General features: G+C 42.6%; 1 protein-coding gene across 11 annotated transcripts in view; it reads right to left on the reverse strand.

Annotated features, from left to right (window-relative positions):
- The window catches only part of ARMC8 (armadillo repeat containing 8), a 104,192-nt gene extending 86,098 nt beyond the window's left edge, over positions 1-18,094 (reverse strand). For 9 of the 11 annotated variants that reach the window (XM_015092648.4, XM_060395412.1, XM_042236612.2 and 6 more), the window contains exon 1: positions 17,795-18,094. In XM_015092648.4, the coding sequence (XP_014948134.1) occupies positions 17,795-17,839 (45 nt within the window). In that variant the 5' untranslated portion in view covers positions 17,840-18,094. The remainder of the gene's footprint in view (positions 1-17,794) is intronic. The other 2 variants (XM_042236630.1, XM_042236592.1) reach the window with 1 other exon arrangement.
- Positions 18,095-23,255: the final 5,161 nt, after the last annotated feature.

Raw genomic sequence — 23,255 nt, forward strand, 5'->3', positions numbered from 1 at the left:
ACCATTCCCTTCTCCAAGGGATCTTCCCAACCCAGGGATGAAACCCACATCTCCTGTGTCTCCTACATGGGCAGGAGGATTCTTTAGCACTGTGCCACCCGGGAAGCCGGGGGATCTATCGATGACTCAACAAGGTAGAGTCTGATGAGATGCAGAGCTGGAACGTTCAGAAAAAGGGAAGAGAGGGGTCTGAAAAGATCCATGAGAACAATTCTCTCCTATGCCTCCTAGAGATATGAGGGACATGGGAAGGAAAAGAGCCACCAGCTGAGAAGACTGCAGGAGAAAACTGAGGAAAGGGATGTCAACAAGTGAAAAGCTCAGTTTCAATCTAAACAGAAAGATGAGGGAAATGTTTGGAGAAGAGACTGAGGATAAGGGAAATCCCATGAAAGAAGGAGAGAGGCAAGGAATCTGGCTAGGAAAGTAAATGGACAGAGATACACGGGCAAGAGGAAGGACCCTAGAGTCCTGGGCTTCTTGTGGAGGTTAATGTAAACAGAGAATAAGAGTTTAATCTTGACAACCTGGAGGGAAGGATGAGTGAGGCTGTGATACTGGGTTAGGTGGGGTGAAGAGAACTTGGGGGCTCTTTCATTCTTGCCAACAGCGTGGATTTTGGTGAGGGACAGTTTCATCTGGGCACTTATTTACTTCTGAAATATGAAAAGCACTAGAGTTCCGTCCTCCCTCCTGCCCATAGAGGCCAAAAGGCCAGGAGAGTTTCTGATGATCTGTCCTTTCAAAGAGTGGCTTCATCCTCACTTCAAAACACCAATACCCTTTCAACTGTAGTTATAGCTTTCAGGAGCTGGAAGGGATTACACACAGTGATGCTCCATCCTCCCCACCAAGAGTGCAGATGTGCCAAGGAGCCAGCTGAAGTTCAGGGTACAGTCTGTGCCCATGAAGGAGAGCAATGCTAGCCAGGGTCACACTACGACCTCTGCCTTTTGGCACAAGGCTTCAAACAAATGACCTAGTAAGCCCTCAAAACCTAGCTCTAAACTCCTTTTACCCATTCAAAGCTCCAGAAGCCACCGCAAATGTATTAAAAACCTGTTCCATTTCTATGCTTAATAGCACCCAACCAGATTATGTGAATATGCATACAGACCCCTTCAAGTGGAAAGTTTATATATGCCAAATCTGTGAATTAGTGTTAATTCTAAGTAGAGCTGAATGTACATATGTATGAACAGGTACTAAACATTAAAGAAAGATGAGACGCTTGAAGCAAATTTCTTTTTGAAGGAAGACAGAAACAAATAACAAGTTGCATTCCACTGTGGAGAACTATTATGTGGAAGCAATTTCCCTTTTATTAGGTGATAGGCAGTCTCTGAGATAGCCCCAGTGATCCCACCGTCTCAAATTTAAGTCCTGTGTGATGTCTCCCCTTGAGTGAAGACTGGTCATAGTGACTTGATTCTAGCAAGAAAGCAGCAGCGGAAGTGATATAATGTCATTGCAGAGCTCTCCCTCTCTGTGTGTCCATGTCTGTGTCTGTCTGTCCCTCCCTCTGTCAAAAGCCAGCTGCCTTGTTGCAAGCTGCCCCATGGAGAGGTCCACACGGCACGGAACTAAGGGGAGCACCTGGCCAAGAGCCAGCAAGGAACTGAGGCCCTCAGTTCAACAGCCCATGTGGAACTAAATCCTGCCAAAAACCCTGTGAGTGAGCCTGGAAGTGCATGCCCCCTCAATTCAGTCTTCAGGTGAGAAGAGGTGCTCCTGTTGACACCCTGACTGCAGCCTCACAAGGAACTCTGGGGCAGAGGCACCAGCTAAGCCACATCTGAATCCTGACCTACAGAAACTGAGATAACAAATGTTTTAAGCAGATAAGTTTTGGGGTATTTTGTTACATAACAATAAATGAATAGACAATGAATAGACCTTCAAATTTACCATCCAAACCAGGATAATTTTAGGACTGAAAGACAGCACTATTAATACTTGTCACAGATAACACACATAAATGAAGAGTTTTGGAGACAGACCAGGCTATATGCTCCCCCTACCTTTTATTCCTCTTTAGTAGCACAAAAGAGGAAAATCTTAATGATAGCTCAGAAAACTGGTCACACATGCTGAAAAGGCCCACTAGAACATTCTCTACTTGCCCTTCTGAATAAACTACCCATGGCTGGGGTGAATAAAACCCTAACTTTAGGGGAAAAAAAAAATTCTTTGGGAAAGGTCTTGAATACTAAACTACTAAGTCCTACACTTGAATGGGATTTAACTCAAAGATTAGAAGTAAATGTGTTCAACTGAAGTTTTAAAACCTGAAATGAAACAATGGGTTTATTAGACAATGAACAGTGAGAATTTAAGTGTTAATTAGAAAGTTATCAATTTCATTTCATTAAAATCTTGCTCTATGTATATTTCTTTAAAATAGTATGTTCTTTATTTCTACCATATTCAGGCATTGAGTGGTAGACAAGAAAACATGATCCGGCATTAGAAGATGGGTTTGAAACTTAGTTCTACTACTTCATGACTCAGGGCAAAAAACAAAATTTTGAGACTGCTGTCTTCAAGCATAAAATGGTGATGTCACCGCATAGTTCAGAGTATGGAGCAAATGAGATAATACATTTGCAGGTATTACAGGAAAAGCCCCTGTAAATGATCCATACAAATACTGATTTCAGGAAAATTATATTTTTGAATTAAAAAATATTTTTTTTTAAGTGTAACAAATGCTCTTCTCAGGTATTGATATTCATATTAATGGTCAAAGCTTAATTATTCAGACAGATCAGCTTCCCTGGTGGCTCAGATGGTAAAGAATCTGCCTGCAAAGTGGGAGACCTGGGTTCAATTTCTGGGTTGGGAAAATCCCCTGCAGGAGGGCATGGTAACCCACTCCAGTCTTCTTGCCTGGAGAATCCCCATGGACAGAGGAGCCTGGCAGGCTACAGTCCATGGGCTCTCAAAGAGCGAGACACGACTGAGTGGCCAAGCACAGCACATTCAGACAGATACCTGTCTTCACCTGATGACGGCCTTATTCTCAGAGCAAACTAAGCACTTAGCGAGAAATAAATACGCATTTGAGTGCTGAACTTAAAACTCTAACCTTTCATTACTTGAGATTTTTTAAAAACTTAAAAATGTAGAAAAGAATCATTAAAAGCAATCATTAGTGCACTTTTTATTACTACCTTTCATTATAACTGCAGGTATAACAACAGACTCAGAAAATATTTGATCACATAGGTCAAGGAGTAATCTTTTTTTTTTGGCCATGGTGCACAGCATGCAGGATCTTAGTTCCCCAAACAGAAATCAAACCCACACGCGCTGCAGTGCAGTGCAGAGTCTTAACCACTGGGGAAGTTCCAAGGAGTAATCTTCCTAGTGTTCTTGTTCCCATACAACCAACCCAGAAAGAAAAGGTAGACAGAATACAAATATTTTTATAATACCTGACACTTGTTTAGCAAGTTATAGTTTACAAAGCATTTTCATATCTATTTTCTCATTTAATTCATGTGTTCTTTAGAAACTAAAATATTCTAACTCTCAATGGGGAATTCTGACCCCTAAGAAATGAATTTTAAATTGGTTATTGCCAATCAAACTTTAATATGTCAATTATTCCAAAAACTACTAGGAACTTCAAGATAAATTATTCATAATGTTGATCATTCAGCATTGTCAGGGAAAACCTTGGTTTAGGGGAGAGATGAAAGGAACACAACCCCAAAAATAGAATGTCTGAGCTCTACAAAGATTCATTTAAAACCTATTTCATGCTGAAATTCAACATGTGAATATCTTTAATTTACTAGGTGCTGGTAACAGAGATTAGATACAGTCCCTTACCCTCAAGGCATTCAACACAGAAAGGAAACAGGTAAGTAAGTTACAGTTGTTATTTCTACCAGGGGATAAGTATAACCATAAAAATGAACACATAATAAAAAGAAAGTTGAAGATATAATTAACTGAAATACAGAAGTTAGAGGTGGAATGGGAGATGGTATCTAAGCAGCAGGATGATTAATCTGAAAGACTAATATTATTGTTAGGTGAAAACGGAAGAAAAAAAGACAAGGACTCGAGGTAGAGAGCACAGCACATGCAAAAGAGTTCTGAAGCAAAGTGGTGTGTTTGAGAAATGCAATTTAGTACTACTGTGATTACAGTATACACTCGGGACTACAAAAGAAAAGCTTAAGTTGTACTCTTAAATTCAGTCAACAGTTAAACAACTACACAGCCTAGGCAATGACCAAAAAAGGCCCACCTTTGCAGAATTGACATTTCAGCAAGGAGAGCATGATAAAAAGCAATAAATACAATAAATAAATGATGCCAGATATTAGAGGGCTATACATGCTATGGCGGAAGTGTTTAACAGCACATTTTACTTCCATCTCCTTATACTATACACTGCACAAGCTGGGGGAACGGAGAAGCGCAGAGGAGAAAGAGGGAGGCACACTATTACACACACATCACCAGAGAACCACATACCCTCAGCATCTCAGTGGTTCTCAACACGGACAGCACTACTGCCTAAAATACGTTTTGTAAATTTATGGAAGTGATTTGGGACTGTCAGAACGAAAGTAGATGCTACTAATATCTAGTGCGAAAGGACTAAGGATGCTACATGTCCTGTGAGTGGACAATAGGCCCACATTCCAAAAGACTTTCCATTATAGAGTCATGTAGCAAAATAAACTTTATTTTAATATCCTGAGCCTAGACTCTAACTCCATTTTACATACAAACACAATATATGTTCAGCATCATTTTATTATAACATTTTCCAAAAATGCAATTCCCAAAAGAATATAGAAGAGGTTGGACTTGAACTCTGTCTTGTTAGGTACTTTACCAAAAGTACCTTTTGTTTCAGAAAGTCACATCAAAATCAATATCACTTATTATATTTAAGTAACCATCACATCATACCTATATCAATCTGTCCTACAACAGTCATATTTATAGCTAAACTAACCTTACTTGCAAATATATCACCTCTTTATTCGGCTTCCTGGGTAGCTCAGCTTGTAAAGAATCCACCTGCAATGCAGGAGACCCCAGCTAGATTCCCAGGTCAGGAAGTTCTAGAGAAGGGATAGGCTGCCCACTCCAGTGTTCTTGGGCTTCCCTGGTGGTTCAGACGGTAAAGAATCCACCTGCAATGCGGGAGACCTGGGTTCAATCCCTGGGTCGGGAAGATCCCCCGAAGGAGGACATGGCAACCCACTCCAGTATTCTTGCCTGGAGAATCCCATGGACAGAGGAGACTGGTGGGCTACAGTCCATGGGGTCACAAAGAGTCAGACATGACTGAGAACAGCACAGCACTACTTTATTACTTCTCTCCAGTACCTGAGTATTTACTCACTTAAATGGCATAGTTTCCTACTCTTTCTCCCTTAACACAGCTGAGGCATCATGCCAACCCTTAAAAATTTACATGTAAGAACAGTTACCAGTGAATTTCACTTCAGGAGAGCCAAAGAGGTGCTTCTAAAGAAGCCAATGGTACCCCACTCCAGTACTCTTGCCTGGAGAATCCCATGGATGGAGAAGCCTGGTAGGCTACCGTCCATCGGGTCGCTAAGAGTTGGACATGACTGAGCGACTTCACTTTCACTTTTCATTTTCATACATTGGAGAAGGAAATGGCAACCCACTCCAGTGTTCTTGCCTGGAAAATCCCAGGGACAGAGGAGCCTGGTAGGCTGCAGTCCATGGGGTCGCTAAGAGTCGGACACGACTGAGCGACTTCACTTTCACAAATATGTTTTAAGAACAGGGTGTGGAGTCTGGTAGAGTTGAGAACCGCTAAATGAAACAGCTCTTAAAATTCCAGTCAACTGTGAGCTTCAGAACGTCTTCTCCATCCCAATTTAAAACCAAGATTTGATTTTCTGATGTCTCCAAAACTCTCAGTCCAAACAAATGCTTCCCAATTTTCTGAACTCCCAAATAACTGTACTGCTTAGGTCAGTCACAGATTCACAATTATTCATTTTAAAGTCCAAGAACACTTGACGTGTCTGTGCAATCATGTGTGCTAAGTCCCTTCACTCTTGTCTGACTCTTTGCGACCCTATGGACTGTAGCCGGCCAGTCTCGTCTGTCCATGGGATTCTCCAGGGAAGAATCCTAGAGTGGGTTGCCATGTCCTCTTTCGGGGGATCTTCTTGACCCAGGGATCGAACCAGTGTCTCTTAGGTCTCCTGCACTGGCAAGTGGGTTCTTTACCACTAGCACCACCTGGGAAGTCCCTGATGTGTTTGTATATTGTCACTAAAGAGATTCAGGCGTCACAACCCAGAACATCAGAAATCTGACACTTTGAAATTTTACTCAACTGTGCTTTACTGTCAAATCATATGTCGCCCCTTCCCCACGTTCTAACTGTGTTCTGGTGACAATAAAGTCACAAGATTCTAAATACTGCCTCATTGCTACTTGAAGAGTTCTAGTGAGACTATATTTCTCTGCCATAGAGTTAATTTCACCATTAAAGAAAACTATCTGCTGGAGAATTTTTTTCCCTAATATTGACGGGATAAAATCTACCTCCCTCTGGAATGATACAAAAAATATCAACAGTTCAGTTCAGTTGCTCAGTCGTGTCCAACTCTTTTCGACCCCATGAACTGCAGCACACCAGGCCTCCCTGTCTTTCACCAACTCCCAGAGCTTACTCAAACTCATGTCCATCGAGTTGATGATGCCATCCAGCCATTTCATCCTCTGTTGTCCCCTTCTCCTCCCCTCTTCAATCTTTCCCGGCATCAGGATCTTTTCAAATGAGTCAGTTCTTCAAATCAGGTGGCCAAAGTATTGGAGTTTCAGCTTCAGCATCAGTCCTTCCAATGAATATTCAGGACTGATTTCCTTAGGATGAACTGGCTGGATCTCCATGCAGTCCAAGGGACTCTCAAGAGTCTTCTCCAACACCACAGTTCAAAAGCATCAATTCTTCAGCACTCAGCTTTCTTTACATATTGAGTCTAGATGATTTTTAAGATTCCTTCTCACTATTAAATTTTATTCATTTACTCTTCAATGTAGACAAAAATGTCTGAAGACTGAGGGCCAAGAAGAGATCCCTCTAGATAGAATACACGAATCATGTAAGGATTTATGGTGCCAAACAGGAGAATCTGGAAGTCCAAGGGAGCAAGAACCTTCTCATTGGAGTGACAAGGGTTGTGAGGAGTTTTACAGAGATTGAGATATCCTCTGGGTTGGCAAAGGTTTATTTAGATGCCTTCTAAAATGTTAAGATAGCCCAGAAAATCCACTAGGGTGCACTGAAATGCCTACTTCTCAATCGTGACATAACAGAGCGAGGCTACTCAGACATGGATGTGATATTGTCCTTGACCATAAGAATAGTTTGAATTATTCTTCAAAACTGCAGTCATGTAATGACTTAGAAATCCAGGGTACCATCTTTCATGGTACACCTCAGAGGTGACACAGTCCAGATAGGCTACCTGCCTCATTATTCAAAAAAGAAGGGGGAAAAAAAAAAGGCTTTATTTGTTTCAGAGTTTTAGAGGCAGTAAATACCCTTGCCTCGGAGCTATCCATGGTGCTTGACCCATACTCAGTCTATTTCTTCCAGCAACTGGTGCGTTAACTTTTTGATCATAGTACCACTCAGGATCTGCCTGACCATCATCCACATTGAGGTCTGTGACTATTATGCCAATATCATGGGCCACTTGTACTTTTAATCTATTCCACTTTGCCTGTGTCCAGACGTTACTTTGTCCTACTGAAATTTCTCACCTAGCTCTGTCTCCCAGGTCTGCTACACCATCTGCTACAACAAAGTCCTTTCTGTAGATATAATACACCTTGGGGAAGATCACTGGTATATTCTGGGAAAAAGATTATAGTTCTTCAGAGCCAAGTCTCCCACATGCTACCTTACATGACTTTTAAAACCTTGTGTTATAATTTGTTACCATTCTAAAATTATTTTAAATGAGTTTTAAATTTTGTGATATGTTTTTCTGACTGACTGGAATGAATAAAGAATAGGAACTGTTAACTCAAGATTTATGTGTGGGTTTCAGGGAATTCATGAGCCTCTTGAAATTATGTGATTCTTTAGGCAGATGCATGTTTTTCTGGGGAAGATGGTGTTGAGCCTCTTAAACTGAAAAGGCTAAGATCAACAGATCAATGTACTGATGAATCCCAATAATAATCATCTCCCCAGGTTTAAGCATTAGACTTCTATGTATGCTCAATCACTCAATCATGTCCAGCTCTTCATGACCCCATGAGCTGTAGCCTGACAAGCTCATCTGTCCACAAGATTTTCCCAGAAAGAATACTGGACTTTGTTGCCACGTTCTTCTCCAGGGAATCTTTTCAACCCAGGGATCAAACCCGTGTCTCCTGCATCGCCTGCACTGGCAGGCAGATTCTTTACCAATGTGCCACCTGGAAAGCCCATTAGACCTTTATATCTGTAGTTTAATAAATAATGGGTTAACCAAAAAGTTCATTCAGATTTTCCATTCCTGAGTGAACTTTTTGGTCAGCCTAGTATATCCAATCCATTCTTTCTTCCAGTTCCTGGCAAAAAGCTCCTGAAACTCTTGAAAAATTTCCTGCATTATATGAGTATCTTTACTTATTCATAAGGAATATTTTTCAAGAGCTTATGCTAATCAATGATCAGGCTGGGGCCCTAGATAGCCTCAAGTTGGGACTGGTTACCAAAAATACCAAGTGATTAGAGGGCTGGAACTTTCAGTCCCAGCCACCAACCTCTGGAAAATGGAAGAGAGGGAGGCTGGAGATTAAAGTTCTATATACATTCCTGAATAAAATGTGATGAGTTTCCAGGTAGGTGAATGGATCCACAGGCCAGGAAGATTTTGCACCCCAGTTCCACAGGGACAGAAGTTTCTGAACTTGAGACCTTTCTAGATCTTGACCTATGTACCTCTTCACCTGGCTATTCATCTATCCTTTATAATAAACTGGTAAACATAAGTGAATGTTTTGCTGAGTTTTGTGAACCATTCTGACAAATAATTGAATCCAAGAAGGGAGTAGTACAATCCCTTGATTTATATCTGGTCAATCAGAGGACAGGAGAACAATGTGGACTTGGAACTGCTGTCTGAAGCAGGGACAGTCTTGCAGGACTTAACCTGTGGAATCTGATACTATTTCCAAGTAAACAGTATCAGAATTGGGCTAAACTGTAGGGCATCCAGTTGATATCCACAGAGGACTGGAGAAAACTGCTCGGTGCTGTGGAAAACGTTCCAGAATATCCAACTGCCTATTGGACGCCTCTAAATGAATTCCCAGAAAACACTTCATGCAGCATGTCCAAAATAAAACTCATTTTTCTTCCTTATTCCTCTAACACAGGCTTCCCTGGTGGCTCAGCTGGTAACGAATCTGCCTACAATGCAGGAGACCCTGGTTCGATTTCCTGGGTTGGGAGGATCCGCTGGAAAAGGGATAGGCTACTCACTCCAGTATTCTTGGGCTTCCCTGGTGACTCAGCTGGCAAAGAATTTGCCTGCAATGTGGGAGACCTGGTTTGATCTCTGGGTTGGGAAGATTCCCCGGAGAAGGGAACAATCTACTCCAGTATTCTGGCCTGGAGAATCCCATGGACTGTATAGTCTATGGGGTCACAAAGAGTCGGACCAGACTGAGAGAGTTTCACTTTCCTCTAACATGTTCTGCTTCTAATCCTCACCATCTTGGTAGAGGATACCACCTAGATATAAAGCTAAAAATCTTGCCAGTCATACTTGATCATGATTATGACTCTTTCCTTTTCTTCATTCCCCTTATTCAATCAGTCATGTCTTACAACTTATTGAAAGCTTAATAAATTCTTCCTGAAACAAAAGAATCGTGTATTCTGTAATCATTTTGCAAGTGGTAAAGACTTCCAAATGTTAATAGATTCTACAGGCTGGAATCTGAACTTTTCATTTTTAATAGAAAGCACAACTCTGTCTCATCATTCCCCTCCCGCAATAACTTTATGACTATACCAGAGAATGCAGATAATTCTTTATTCTTCTGAGTTTATGAAATGAGATCAAAACAGTTTTCTTTTACCGAAGTGACAAGTGGGAGATGTTTCTGCAAAACAGCTCTTATTTGGAATACTTTTCATTCCTATCTAAACAGTCCTAAGGATCACAGCACTACTGCTCAGTGAGGGTAGCTGTTCTCCAATCTCCAGAAAATAACAGAAATTCTCCTTTGTCAATAATTCCATACCTTTACTTAGAAGCCAACACAATACACAGCACTGCAAAACAACTGTCAAAATCAAAAAACTAAAAATCAAAGTAACTGAAATTCCTGGCTCTTGGCACTACTTTAAAACTTCTTGATGAGAATGGGAGGAAATAAAAGTAGATCTCCAAGTGAAACGGGAAGACCCTACCTAATTCTTGGTAAAGCATAAATGACTTCTTGACCATTTGATGTCTGAATTCAGGTGGCAATCTTTCCTTAAAAAGATAGCAAGATGTCCAGAAACATGCAATGAGCATCTTCTGTTCTTCACACATTCCTATTAAAGATTAGGAAGTTTATACTGATTTTCTTTTAGCACCACCTCCTAACATACCTTGTGTTCACTGGTGTTTTGTAAACAAAGAGAAAACTTTAAAATGCACTTATGAGATTTTACTTTGCATTTACTACTAAAAACCAAGAGAGACCAAATTCATACTTATAGGATGTGAGTGAAGTTGCTCAGTTGTGTCCAACTCTTTGCGACCCCATGGACTGCAGCCTAATCAGGTTCCTCCGTCCATGGGATTTTCCAGGTAAGAACACTGGAGTGGGTTGCCATTTCCTTCTCCAGGAGATCTTCCCGACCCAGGGATTGAATCCAGGTCTCCGACATCATAGGCAGACGCTTTACTGTCTGAGCCACCAGGGAAGATCTTCACAGAAAAGAACAACTTTTTAAAACTCTTGTCAGTTGTCCATGTAAGAAAGTAAATCACTATGCACTTTAAGACCAACAAATGTTTATAATCGTCAAGAACAGAACAAAATCAAGGAATATCCAGACTTGGAATATCCTATACCGTTCAAATAGCTGCTTGTCAAATAGGCATAATGGCACTGGAAAAAGAATGTAAGGAAGGCCTTAGCTGTCTCTGCAGCCTACAGTATGATTCAAAGGTATTTTATCATTTTGTCTGTCAAACCATTACAAAGTGACCAAAGTGTAATCATCCTCTTGACGGGGTCTTTCAAAAAGCATAAATTTTCATTTTAAGTCCAGTTATCAATTTTAAAAAAAACGGATCATGCTTTTGATGTTATATCTAAGAATTTGTTACCAAACCCAAGGTTCTGGAAATTTTCTCTTTATTCTAGAAGTTTTATATTTTACAATTAAATCTATGATCCATTTTTAATTAATTTCTGGTGTGAAATTGAGATAAAAGTTCCTTTTCTAAACTATGTTTAAGAGGATGAAAAGACAAGCTACACACTGGGAGAAAATATTTTTGAAGTACCTATCTGACCAAGGACTCATATCTAGAATATACAAAGAACTTTCAAAACCTTACAGTCAAAAACCAAACAGTCCAATTAGAAAGTGGGCAAAAGGACATGAAAAAATACTTCACTAAAATATTTTATTCATATTTCAATAAAATATGAATGGCAAGTAATGAAAATATTTTGACATTACTGTTACGGAAATGTATATTAAGACCATGATGAGATATCACTATACATCTATTAGAACAGCTAAAATAAAAGCTAATGATAAAGAAACCGTATCTTTCCTATATTACTGGTGGGACTGTAAAATAGTACAGTCACTCTGGAAAAGTTTGTCAGTTTCTTTAAGAACTAAACATACATTGATCACAGAACCTAAAATTGCACTACTGTGCATTTATCTCAGAGATACAAAACGTTATGTCCACAGAAAAGCCTGTACCTGTTTGTTCATAGCAGGCTTTAACAGCCAAAAACTACAAACAACTGAAATTTCTAATAGGAAAACAGTTAAGCAAACTATCTTTCAGACATCCATATTATATCTCCATATCATGGGATGCTGCTGCTGCTAAGTTGCTTCAGTCATGTCCGACTCTGTGCGACCCCATAGACGGCAGCCCACCAGGCTCCCCCGTCCCTGGGATTCTCCAGGCAAGAACACTGGGGTGGGTTGCCATTTCCTTCTCCAGTGCATGAAAGTGAAAAGTGAAAGTGAAGTCGCTCAGTCGTGTCTGACTCTTTGCGACCCTGTGGACTGCAGCCTACCAAGCTCCTCCATCATGGGATTTTCCAGGCAAGAGTACTGGAGTAGGGTGCCATTGCCTTCTTTGTATCATGGGATACTACTCAGCAATTAAAAGGAAGAAACTATTGACACATCTACAACAGCTTAGATGGATCTCCAGGGCATTACACTGAATGACAAAAGCCAATCTCAAAAGGTCAAAATCACAAATCTCAAAATGACAAAATCATAGAGATGGAGAAGAGATTAATAACTGTTGCCCAGGGTTAGAGATACCAGGTGTGACTGTAAAAAAGTAGCATGAGGGAGATCTTGACTGTGTTGTTACAGAAATATACACATGTGATATGATAGAGAGGTACATACATATTTATACCAATAAGTTATGTGGTTTTGATATTATACAATAGTTAGATAAAACGTGACCAAAAGGGGGAACTGGGCATAGTATACATAACAATCTCTTTGTACTACCTTCGCAACTTCCTGTGAATCCATAGCTATCTCAAAATAAAAACTTAAAAAAAAAATGCAATCAATGTAAAATCACCCAAAAGTTTGGGAAAATGTATAAATGTGTTGAAAACAGTGATGTTATAATGCTAAACGCAAACCAAAGAGGGATAGGGTGATCATGGCTATGACCAAGAAAGACACCTGGAGATTTCCTCCAATTCCTCCAAATACACAGTTCAATCAAGTATTTGTTGAGAATCTAGCATACAAAAAACACAGTGTTATAAAGAGTGAAAGTGTGTTAGTGGCTCAGTTGTGTCCAACTCTGCCACCACATTGACTGTAGCCCGCCAGGTTCCTCTGTCCAGGTTCTCCAGGCAAGAATACTGGAGAGCCATGCCCTCCTCCAGGGGATCTCCCCTACCCAGGGATCGAACCTGGGTGTCCGGCACTGCCTTCAGATTCTTCACCGTCTGAGACACCAGGGAAGCTCTATAAAGAGTAGCTAGATTAAAAAGAAGGAAAGGTCCAGCATTTACCTCTGAATTACTTTACTCTCTAAGAAGATAAAACAGAATAATTACTAAAAGCCTCAGGGCCTCTGCAACACAAGTTTCCTTTGCCTGGAATCAGTTCAGTTCAGTTCAGTTGCTTAGTCATGTCCGACTTTTTACAACCCTGTGGACTGCAGCACACCAGGCCTCCCTGTCCATCGCCAACTCCCGGAGCTTACTCAAACTCATGTCCACCGAGTGGGTGATGCCATCCAACCATCTCATCCTCTGTCACCCTCTTCTCTTCCTGCCTTCACTCTTTCTGAGCATCAGGGTCTTTTCTAATGGGTCAGTTACTTGCATCACGTGGCCAAAGTACTGGAGTTTCAGCTTCAGCATCAGTCCTTCCAATGAATATTCAGGACTCATTTCCTTTAGGATTGACTGGTTTGATCTCCTTGCTGTCCAAGGGACTCTCAAGAGTTTCTCCAACACCACAGTTCAAAAGCATCAATTCTTCGGCACTCAGCTTTCTTTATAGTCCAACTCGCACACCCATACATGACTACTGGAAAAACCATAGCTTTGACTAGATGATCTTTGTTGGCAAAGTAATGCCTGTGCTTTTTAATATGCTGTCTCAGTTGGTCATAGCTTTTCTTCCAAGAAACAAGTGTCTTTTAATTTCATGGCTGCAGTCACCATCTACAGTGATTCTGGAGCCCAAGAAAATAAAATTTGTCACTGTTTCCATTGTTTCCCCATCTATTTGTCATGAAGTGGTGGGACCAGATGCCATGATCTTAGTTTTTTGAATGTTGAGTTTTAAGCCAACTTTTTCACTCTCCTCTTTCACTTTCATCAAGACACTCTAGCTCTTCTGTGCTTTCTGCCATAAAATGAAACTCACTCAGTTGTGTCTGACATTTTATGACTCCATGGACTATACAGCCTATGGTATTCTCCAGGCCAGAATACTGGAGTGGGTAGTCTTTCCCTTCTCCAGGGGATCTTCCCAACCCAGGGATCGAACCCAGGTCTCCAGCATTGCAGGTGGATTCTTTACCAGCTGAGCCACAAAGGAAGCCCAAGGATACTGGAGTGGGTAGCCTATCCCTTTTCCAGCAGATCTTCCCAACCCATGAATTGAACCGGGATCTCCTGCATTGCAGGCAGATTCTTTACCAACTGAGCTATCAGGGAGATGATGTCATCTATGTATCTGAGGTTACTGATATTTCTCCTGGCAATCTTGATTCCAGCTTGATTTCAATCTTGATTTCAGCTGGATTCCAGCTTGCCTGGAATGCTCTTGTTTTTCTAGTTAGTTCTTACTTGTCCTTGAACTATTAGCTCATTGTCACTTCTTCAGGGAAACCTTTCCTAGCTCACTGACCTCTATATTTGAACACATTCCTCTATTACATGCTGGTACAGCATCCTACATTTTTCATTCGTAACACTAATCATCGTTCACAAAGACCTCTGCGACATTTTGATCTGTAACATCTCTTTCCCCCACTAGACTAATCTCCAAGAAGGCAGAGACAGTCTGCGCAGTTCACCACTGTATTCTCAAACCCAATGCCATGCTTGGCAAATGACAGAAGCTCAAAATATGTTACATATGAAGCTAGAATTCATGTGTGCAAATGAGCAGGCAGACAAGGGCTACTGGGGTTTGTAAGAATCCGAGATCACTCTAACTTGAGAAAGCCAGTTTATATAGGATAAGAGGTTTGTGCAGAGGGTAAAGAATCTTACATCCAAAGCTGAATAGGAATGCATCCTTTCATTGACAGGAATCCAGTGAAGAACTGAAACAAGGAAACCGTGTGTCCTGTGTGCTGTATAGGAAAATTAATGTGGAGAACTGGACTACTAGGGGCAGTAAAAACTATTAGAGGCAGTAAAATAAACTGCAAGGAACTGTGGTGATGCAGGCATAAAATGATAAGGTCCTGAAAAAGAAGACGGTCATAGGAACAGACAGATGTGAGAAACACTGAGAATGAAGAGCCAAAAGAACTTAAGGACTGATTAGCTCCAGGGGCATGAAAGAGCTAAGAGTCAAAGATGATTCAAGTGGTTTAATGGTGGGTGATCCATGAAAGACAGTACCATTAACAGAAAAGGGAAGTCAGGACCAAGTTCTCTTAGAAGAAGGAATGTGCTTTGTTGGAAGTGATGGCTAACACCCACACAACTGAAGACATGAGACCAGATGGAGAACAGTCAAGGCTTACCATGCAGATGTGTGACTCGACTACAGTTAACGTTTTAGAATGTATGAAATCTCTCAGAGAGGTTGTGGTTAGTCGCTCAGTTATGTCTGACTCTTTGTGACCCCAGGCTCCTCTGTCTATGGAATTCTCCAGGCAAGAATATTGGAGTGGGTTGCCATTCCCTCCTCCAGGGGATCTTTCCAACCCAGGGATTGAACCCGGGTCTCACGCATTGCAGGTAGATTTCTTTACCATCTGAGCCACCAGAGAGAAGATATAAAGGGCCTTGAATGGAAATTCTCTAAACCATTTGATCTGCCCCTGGTGTGAATTATGTTTTTCAAGCTATGGAGTCATTCAGACCAGTGAGTTCCCTGAGGGTATGCTGAGCTCAATCATGCATTCCCTAAAGCATACGTTAAAGAGTGTTGTACACAGCTGGTACAAAATAAGTAGCCTATTAAAGGGGTCAATTATTTTCAAGATAATTTTTGATTATTAATTCCTGTTCCATCTGCATTTTGTATTTCAAAAAGTGGTGTCCTGGGTAGAACTTTGAAAGATCCAGGCTTCAGTTGAAATTATTATAATCAATAAGGTTTGACAGTTTAAATCATTTATCCAAAGCTCTGATTTCCCAAGGCTCCAGAACTGATGAACTGAAAGACCAGACCCTGAGACTCTGAAAACCTTAAAAAAAACAAAACAAAACAGGTGGTTGGAGGTGGAGGGGAAGAAAGGCCCAATGAGACTGGGGCTAAAGCAAATCCCCACTAGAAGTACAGAACACTCTTCAAGAAGTTTTTGCACAAAGTTTAATAGGAAATATTACTAAGGGAGTGAAAACAAACAAACAAAAAAATCAACTGTACCCTATACGAGTTGACGATGTACAAAAATAAAGACGCTTCAAGCGAAGTTAAGGATAAACGAGAATAATTAAAGGGAATTGAGAAAAGTGACTTAAAAACAACAGCATAATGATGGAAAAGTCATTGGCCTGTTCTCCCATAAAATGTTCCTAGGTGTCAGTCAGAGGTGTGGTAACTGAATCTAAATTCAATGCTTAGGTGAACATTATTTCCCCAGTCACAGTTTAAAAATTTAAAAAAAGGATTACTAAAATGGATCAGAGAAAAGATTTCTGTACAGCTCCCCTCCCTCCAAAAAAATTATCAAGGTGGAATATACCACAATTCTGCAACTGCAACAATGCTCTAAACGCGAATTGTTGCAAATGTGCTAACTGCTAAGATAGGTGAGTGTGTTTGTGGGAGAAGTCACCGAAGAGAAAAGAAACCAGTTGAAGCCACAGACTCACCGAACCTGACAAGTCACCTACAATCCAGCCACCCTCTCAACATCGGACTGACTTCCACGACAAGTCTAAAAGATGGTCAACCAGTCTTTGCCGGCTGGTTTCCAACTACAACAAATGGGCCTCTGGTAAACTGACTTTTCTCAGTTGCACAGCTTTCATTTGTTGCAAAACCCTTCTAAGGTACCTTTTAGTAACTTTCACCCCTGGTCCTGGTTCTCTCAAGAGCAACACAGTAAACGGTGAAAGTCGCGTTCTGGTTTTATTTTTAAACTTCAACAAGCAAACTAGGTTTGCTTTCTGGCATGTCAATACATTCCTTTTTTTTTTTTTTTTTTTTAACGTTTGACTCCCCTTGAAGGAAAGAGGAATGCCAAGCACAGGTTCCTTCAGACTCACAGGGCTGAGACCTCCACAGCAGAGCGGAGAAAGGGAGCTTAAATAACTACACACACTAGGAGACGTTGCAACTGATATGAAATACCCGTTGCCAAGAAGCAAGCAGCTCCAGCCCGTGACCGGGTGCTGGGAAGCGATAGAAGCCACACAGATCTGGCGTGGTAGCCCCAAGTCTGTGGGGGCCAAGGACCCTCTATCTCTTTTTGCCACAGCGGCCGGGGGGAGGGGTGGCTAAGTGGGCACTCATCCCCAGCTCAGCGGCAAGCCCGGCGCTTCACGGAGCAGAGTGCTCGGCCCCGGGGAACCGGCATCGCTAAGAGGAGGGCTCGGTGAAACTGGCAAAGCCCAAGCCGCGCCGCTGGGCCAGCTGCCCGTACGCCCAACCAGCCCGCCCGCCGGACGCCGTCCTGAGAACCGGCACCGGTGAGCGCTCCGGCAGTTGGAGACGTCTCGGGCTCGGCTGGGATCCAGTCTATCCCGCCCGCCCACCCTCTCTCACTCCCCGGCCCAGAGCTGAGCCAGAGGCCACCCCAAGGGGTGGTGCCCAAGAAGGCAGACGGCGTTGGTGGTGAATGGAGCGGGCTGGGCCCGAGCTCCCGCGCGGGCAAGCGAGCGGCTGCGGCGGGTCACTCACCGAGAGGACGCTCATGCGGATTGGGGTCTCCAACAGGCACGCCATCTTGAGCCTTCCCACCCGGCTGCAGCCGGCGCCGGCGCGGGGGCCGGCACTTTCGACAGCCGACTACTGGGCCAACCACAGGTACCTCTCCAGAAAGTCAGGCAGGTAGACGAGAACAGACCACCCTCTAGACACCGCTGAACTATGGCCAAAGCCCGCAGAGGGACGAGCAATGGGAAACCGCGCCAGGGGCCTCCTTACGAATCGTCCTCTCAGAAACGGCAGCTACTCTCAGCCTGGGTTAGAGGTGGGAGCGGGCAGCAGTTCCCGCATGCGCAAAGAAGATCTGCCGGCCCCACCTGCGGCTCGCGGAGGGAGGAGCGTCAGGGGCGGAGTCTCGCTGCAAGCTTCTTAGACTGATTCGTTACAATTTCTTGAGTTCCCGTTCTTACTATTCCAAAAGACTGGTGTGTGGACCCACCTACATAATTTGAAGTTCGCTTTCGCATTCATTATCTCACTCCTTTGCACCAAACTCCTAGCGTCGTTATTATCTCCGTCTTACAGAAGGAGAAACTGTGATCCCAGAGCCAAGTGTTTTGCCACCAGTAAGAGTGTGTCACGATCCGATGCTGTTTCAGCATTATCCGACTCTTTTATTCTAGTGTAAAGAATAGATACTCTAGAGCCAGAACGCCTGAGTTTAATCCTTGCTGTTTCACAGAGCTGCATTACCTGGGCATCTCCTATGCTTCAGTTTCCTCCTGTGTCAAATAAAGGGTTAGAAGAATGGAAAATGTAAAGCTCTTATAACATGCCTGAGACATAGAAAGCGCTGTATATGTGTTAGCGTTTCTCGAGCCGCTGAGTCAAGTAGAAAAAAAAAAAAAATGGGGGCAAGAATCTGATTAATTCACACTACTGCTCTGATCGTTGAAGCTAAATAAAAATATGCTTCTAATTCTAATTTCTGACTGACGAGTTCAGCTCTCTCATTCCATTTGTGTGGTTGTGTATATATGTGAACAAAGCTGCTCTGGATTTGGCTGAACAGGTTTCAACTTCATGCTGTTCGCAACCAGCGAGGTTTTCATAGGATGATTGCAATGAACCTATTATATATTACTCGTCCTCATGCCATTGGCCACCTCATGCGAAGAGTTGACTCACTGGAAAAGACTCTGATGCTGGGAGGGATTAGGGGCAGGAGGAAAAGGGGACGACAGAGGATGACCTGGCTGGATGGCATCACCGACTCGATGGATGTGAACTCCGGGAGATGGTGATGGACAGGGAGGCCTGGCGTGCTGCGATTCATGGGGTCGCAAAGAGTCGGACACGACTGAGCGACTGAACTGAACTGAACTGATGCCATTGCTGAAGACACTCCCTAATGCAGGCTGATATTACCTCTCCCCTGGACTAGGCTAATAGCCTTCCGATGGAGGTGGTAGCTCTAGCGTAGCTTTCACTTTGCTCCTCACTGTTTTCCTATCTTCTCCCTGTGTTTGGTTTCTAAATTTATTGTGGTGAATTCTTGCTTGTGGGCCAGTGTTCTCTCACTGTTGACCTTCTAGAAAGCAGGGATTTCATTTTAGGTTTTCTTCCTACAGCAACACTATTCCCCAAATTTCATTACCCTGCATACCACCCACACAATGTTTGCCAATCTGCACCCAGGTATTATTCCCTCAATGTTTTTCTTTAAAACCAATTTCAACTCATTAATTTCAGCCTCATCCTAAACCATAAAGCTCTGAAAAGTCAAGTATATTTTTAGTCTAGTACACATTAACATGCTGGGAAGGATTGGGGGCAGGAGGAGAAGGGGACGACCGAGGATGAGATGGCTGGATGGCATCACAGACTTGATGGACATGAGTCTGAGTGAACTCAGGGAGATGGTGATGGACAGGGAGGCCTGGCATGCTGCGATTCATGAGGTCGCAAAGAGTCGGACACGACTGAGCGACTGAACTGAACTGAACACATTAACATAATAACTACAAAAATGTTTAAATGTCCATCCATGTATCACCTAGGATCATATCATATACCACTACAAACCACAAAAGAGCAGAGCATAGCCCTTGTACAGAGCGTGCCTGCTAAGCTACTTCAGTTGTGTTCGACCATTTGCGACCCTATGGACTATAAGCCGCCAGGCTCCTCTGTCCACAGGATTCTCCAGGCAATAATACTGGAATGGGTTGCCATGTCCTCCTGCAGGAGATCTTCCCGACCCAGGGATTCAACCAGTGTCTCCTGCACCTCCTGCATTGGCAGGCAGGTTCTTTACCACTAGCAACACCTGGGAAGCCCTATACAGAGCATACAAAGGTATCAACTCAAATTTTAGTTGTCATTTGCATGGTATACAGTTGTTGCTGTATATTTGATTCACATTTCATTAATTAGCTTGTCTGTTAATTATATTGACTCTGTCTTCCTTCTTGTCTCACTCTTGCTGATCCATCAATTCTGTTCTGTGGAAACACTTTCCAAATAAACTACCCCATGTCTTGATGCATAATCCTGTTCTTGCCTCTAACATAGCATCTCCAACAACAGACTGTAACTTTGAGGTAATGTTCTACTTTTCGGTCTCCCTGTTATACACTTCAGAGCAGGCACTAGGAATTTTATCATAGACTAGTCATTTAGTGGCTTCCCTGGTGGCTCAGTGGTAAATAATCTGCCTGTAATACAAGAGACCTGGGTTGGATTCCTGGGTTGGGAGGTATCCTGGGGATGAGAATGGCAACCCACTCTAGTATTCTATGCTGGGAAATCCTGTGGACAGAGGAGCCTGGTGGGCTATAGCCCATGGGGTGGCAAAAGAGTCAGGCATGACTGAGTGATTAAACAACAACAAAGTCATTTAGTAAATGTTTGTTGAATGAATTGTTGGCTTAGTTTGCATTCATATTATATCCAGCTCTTTGTGAACCCATGGACTGTAGCCACTGGGTTCCTCTGTCCATGGAATTCTCCAGGCAAGAAAACTGGAGTGGGTTGCCATGCCCTCCTCCTCCAGGTGGCTTAGTTTGGGCACTCCCAAAGGTAGATCTTGGGGACAATGATTTGGGTGCAGCTAGTTTATTTAGAAAGTGTTTCCGTGGAACAGAATTGATGGATCAGCAAGAGTGAGACAAGAAAGAAGAAAAAGTCGGTATAAGGGTCCATTGTTGAAGTCACTGGTTATTCCTTAAGGACCCCTGAGACACATACAGCATGCCCCCAATCCTGGATAGCCATTGTGAGGTTGGAGCATTAATTCACCACTCCCATCCTGTATTGGTTGAGGGTTTCCCACAGCTTTTAATTCTCTACCCTCCTGGATTGTACTTCTGCAGAGAACAGAAAGGGCTTCCCTAACCTGATGTAGAAAAGCAGAATGTACAGGCTTACATTTGGGGTAGAATGCAGAGAACATCTCCCTGGTGGGTCAGAATCCACCTGCAGTGCAGATGAAGGAGTCATAGGTTTGATCCCTGGGTCAGGAAGTTCCTCTGGAGGAGGGCCTGACAACCCACTCCAGTATTCTTGCCTGGAGACTCCCACGGACAGAGGAGGCTGGTGGGCTATAGTCACAAAGAGTTGGACATGACTGAAGCAACTGAGCATGCGTGCATTTAGATAGCATGCATCTAAACTTGCAATAGAACCCTCATTACAGCTGTGGCTAAAATCAGAGCATCCAGGCTTTCCTGTTTTATTTCCAGAATATGACACTGCTGTTTTACAGGAAGAAAGTATTGATTAGCAAAGCCCTAAGCTCTGGGATCAGGCATCCCATTTCTAGTCCAAATTTTGCTAATAAATAATCTTTAGCGAGAGGAGAAGGGGATGACAGAGGATGAGATGGTTGGATGGCATCACCGACTCAATGGACATGAGTTTGAGTAAGCTCTGGGAATTGGTGATGGACAGGGAAGCCTGGCATGCTGCAGTCCTCGGGGTCATAGTCAGACATGACTAAGCAATTGAACTGAGCTGAACTGAATCTTAAGTACATCCTTCAAAGCTAAATAATGAGTAGAAATTGAGGGGTAATTTAAAAAATTTGTTTCAGTGTCCATGGAACAGCAACAACAAAACACAGACTCTTCAACAAACAGGAATGAAATTTTACCCAATCCTTCCCTTTCTCAGGGCAGTATTAATTTATCAAAAAAATCACAACAAAGTATGAGTTTAATAAAGAAAAAGTAGGAATACATAACAGAAAATAAGGGGGGCTCAGCTGGTAAGGCATCCTCCTGCAATGCAGGAGACCCTGGTTCGATTCCTGGGTCAGGAAGTTCCCCAGGAGAAGGGATAGGCTACCCACTCCAGTATTCTTGGGTTTCCCAGGTGACTCAGATGATAAAGAATCTGCTTGCAATGCGGTTTGATCTTTGGGTTGGGAAGATACCATGGAGGAGGGCATGGCAACCCACTCCAGTATTCTTGCCTGGAGAATCCCCCAGGGACAGAGAAACTTGGTGGGCTACCTTCCACGGGGTCAGAAAGAGTTGGACATGACTGAGTAACTAAGAACAGCACAGCAGGAAAGAACTCTGAAAAGTATTTATAAACGTCTAAAGGGAATTGCCAGGGTAGAGAAATAAAACCATGCTTTTGAAAGTAGAAGCATACCAATGTGAAAGAAAAAAAAAATAAGGAAAGCTTATGGTGTAGAAAGAGTTTTCCTCATAGATCAGCTGGTAAAGAATCTGCCTGCAATCCAGGAGACCTGGGTTCAATTCCTGGGTTGGGAAGATCCCCTGGAGAAGGAAATGGCAACCCACTCTGGTATTCTTACCTGGAAAATCCCATGGACAGAGGAGCCTGGCAGGCTACAGTCAATGGGCTGCAAGAGTTGGACATGACTTAGCGACTAAACAAAAAAGGAATGATCCCAAAAGGAATTTAGAGGACCCTTTAAAAGATTTGAAAATAGAAGCTATTTCTTAAATCAATTAAAAAGAAAAAAATGGACTAACAGTGGTACAGAGGAGATATAGTTTGGTTCAACGGACACTAACTGTGGGTTTACTTTGCACACATTGCCCTAGGGATTTAAAGTGAATAAAGATGTGGCTCCTGCCTTCAAGCAGACAGGAAAAAGAGTGAGTCTCTGAGAGGTTCAATACTTTGCTCTCTAATACATAGTCCTCTGGGACCCAATAGGACTCTCCCACATGGGATTACAGAGCAGCTAAGCAAGCAACCAATTAAAGAAAATCTACAAGAGCTTTGCAATGAGAAATAATGCATCCATAATTCAGGTGCTTGGAGGATGTAAGGTATGTATACACATAAAGCAGAATTAGTACAATATTCAAAAAGTCTCTTAATAGAAACAAGAGTAGGAAAAAAAGAAAGTACACTTTTTGTTTTTTATGTATTTGGTTGTGCTGGGTCTTAGTTGTGGCATGCGGAATCTTTTAGGTCTGGCCCGTGGGATCTTGTGTCCTAGCCACAGATTGAA

The sequence above is a fragment of the Ovis aries genome, chromosome 1 (genome assembly GCF_016772045.2).
Source record: "Ovis aries strain OAR_USU_Benz2616 breed Rambouillet chromosome 1, ARS-UI_Ramb_v3.0, whole genome shotgun sequence".
Taxonomy (NCBI): Eukaryota; Metazoa; Chordata; class Mammalia; order Artiodactyla; family Bovidae; genus Ovis; species Ovis aries.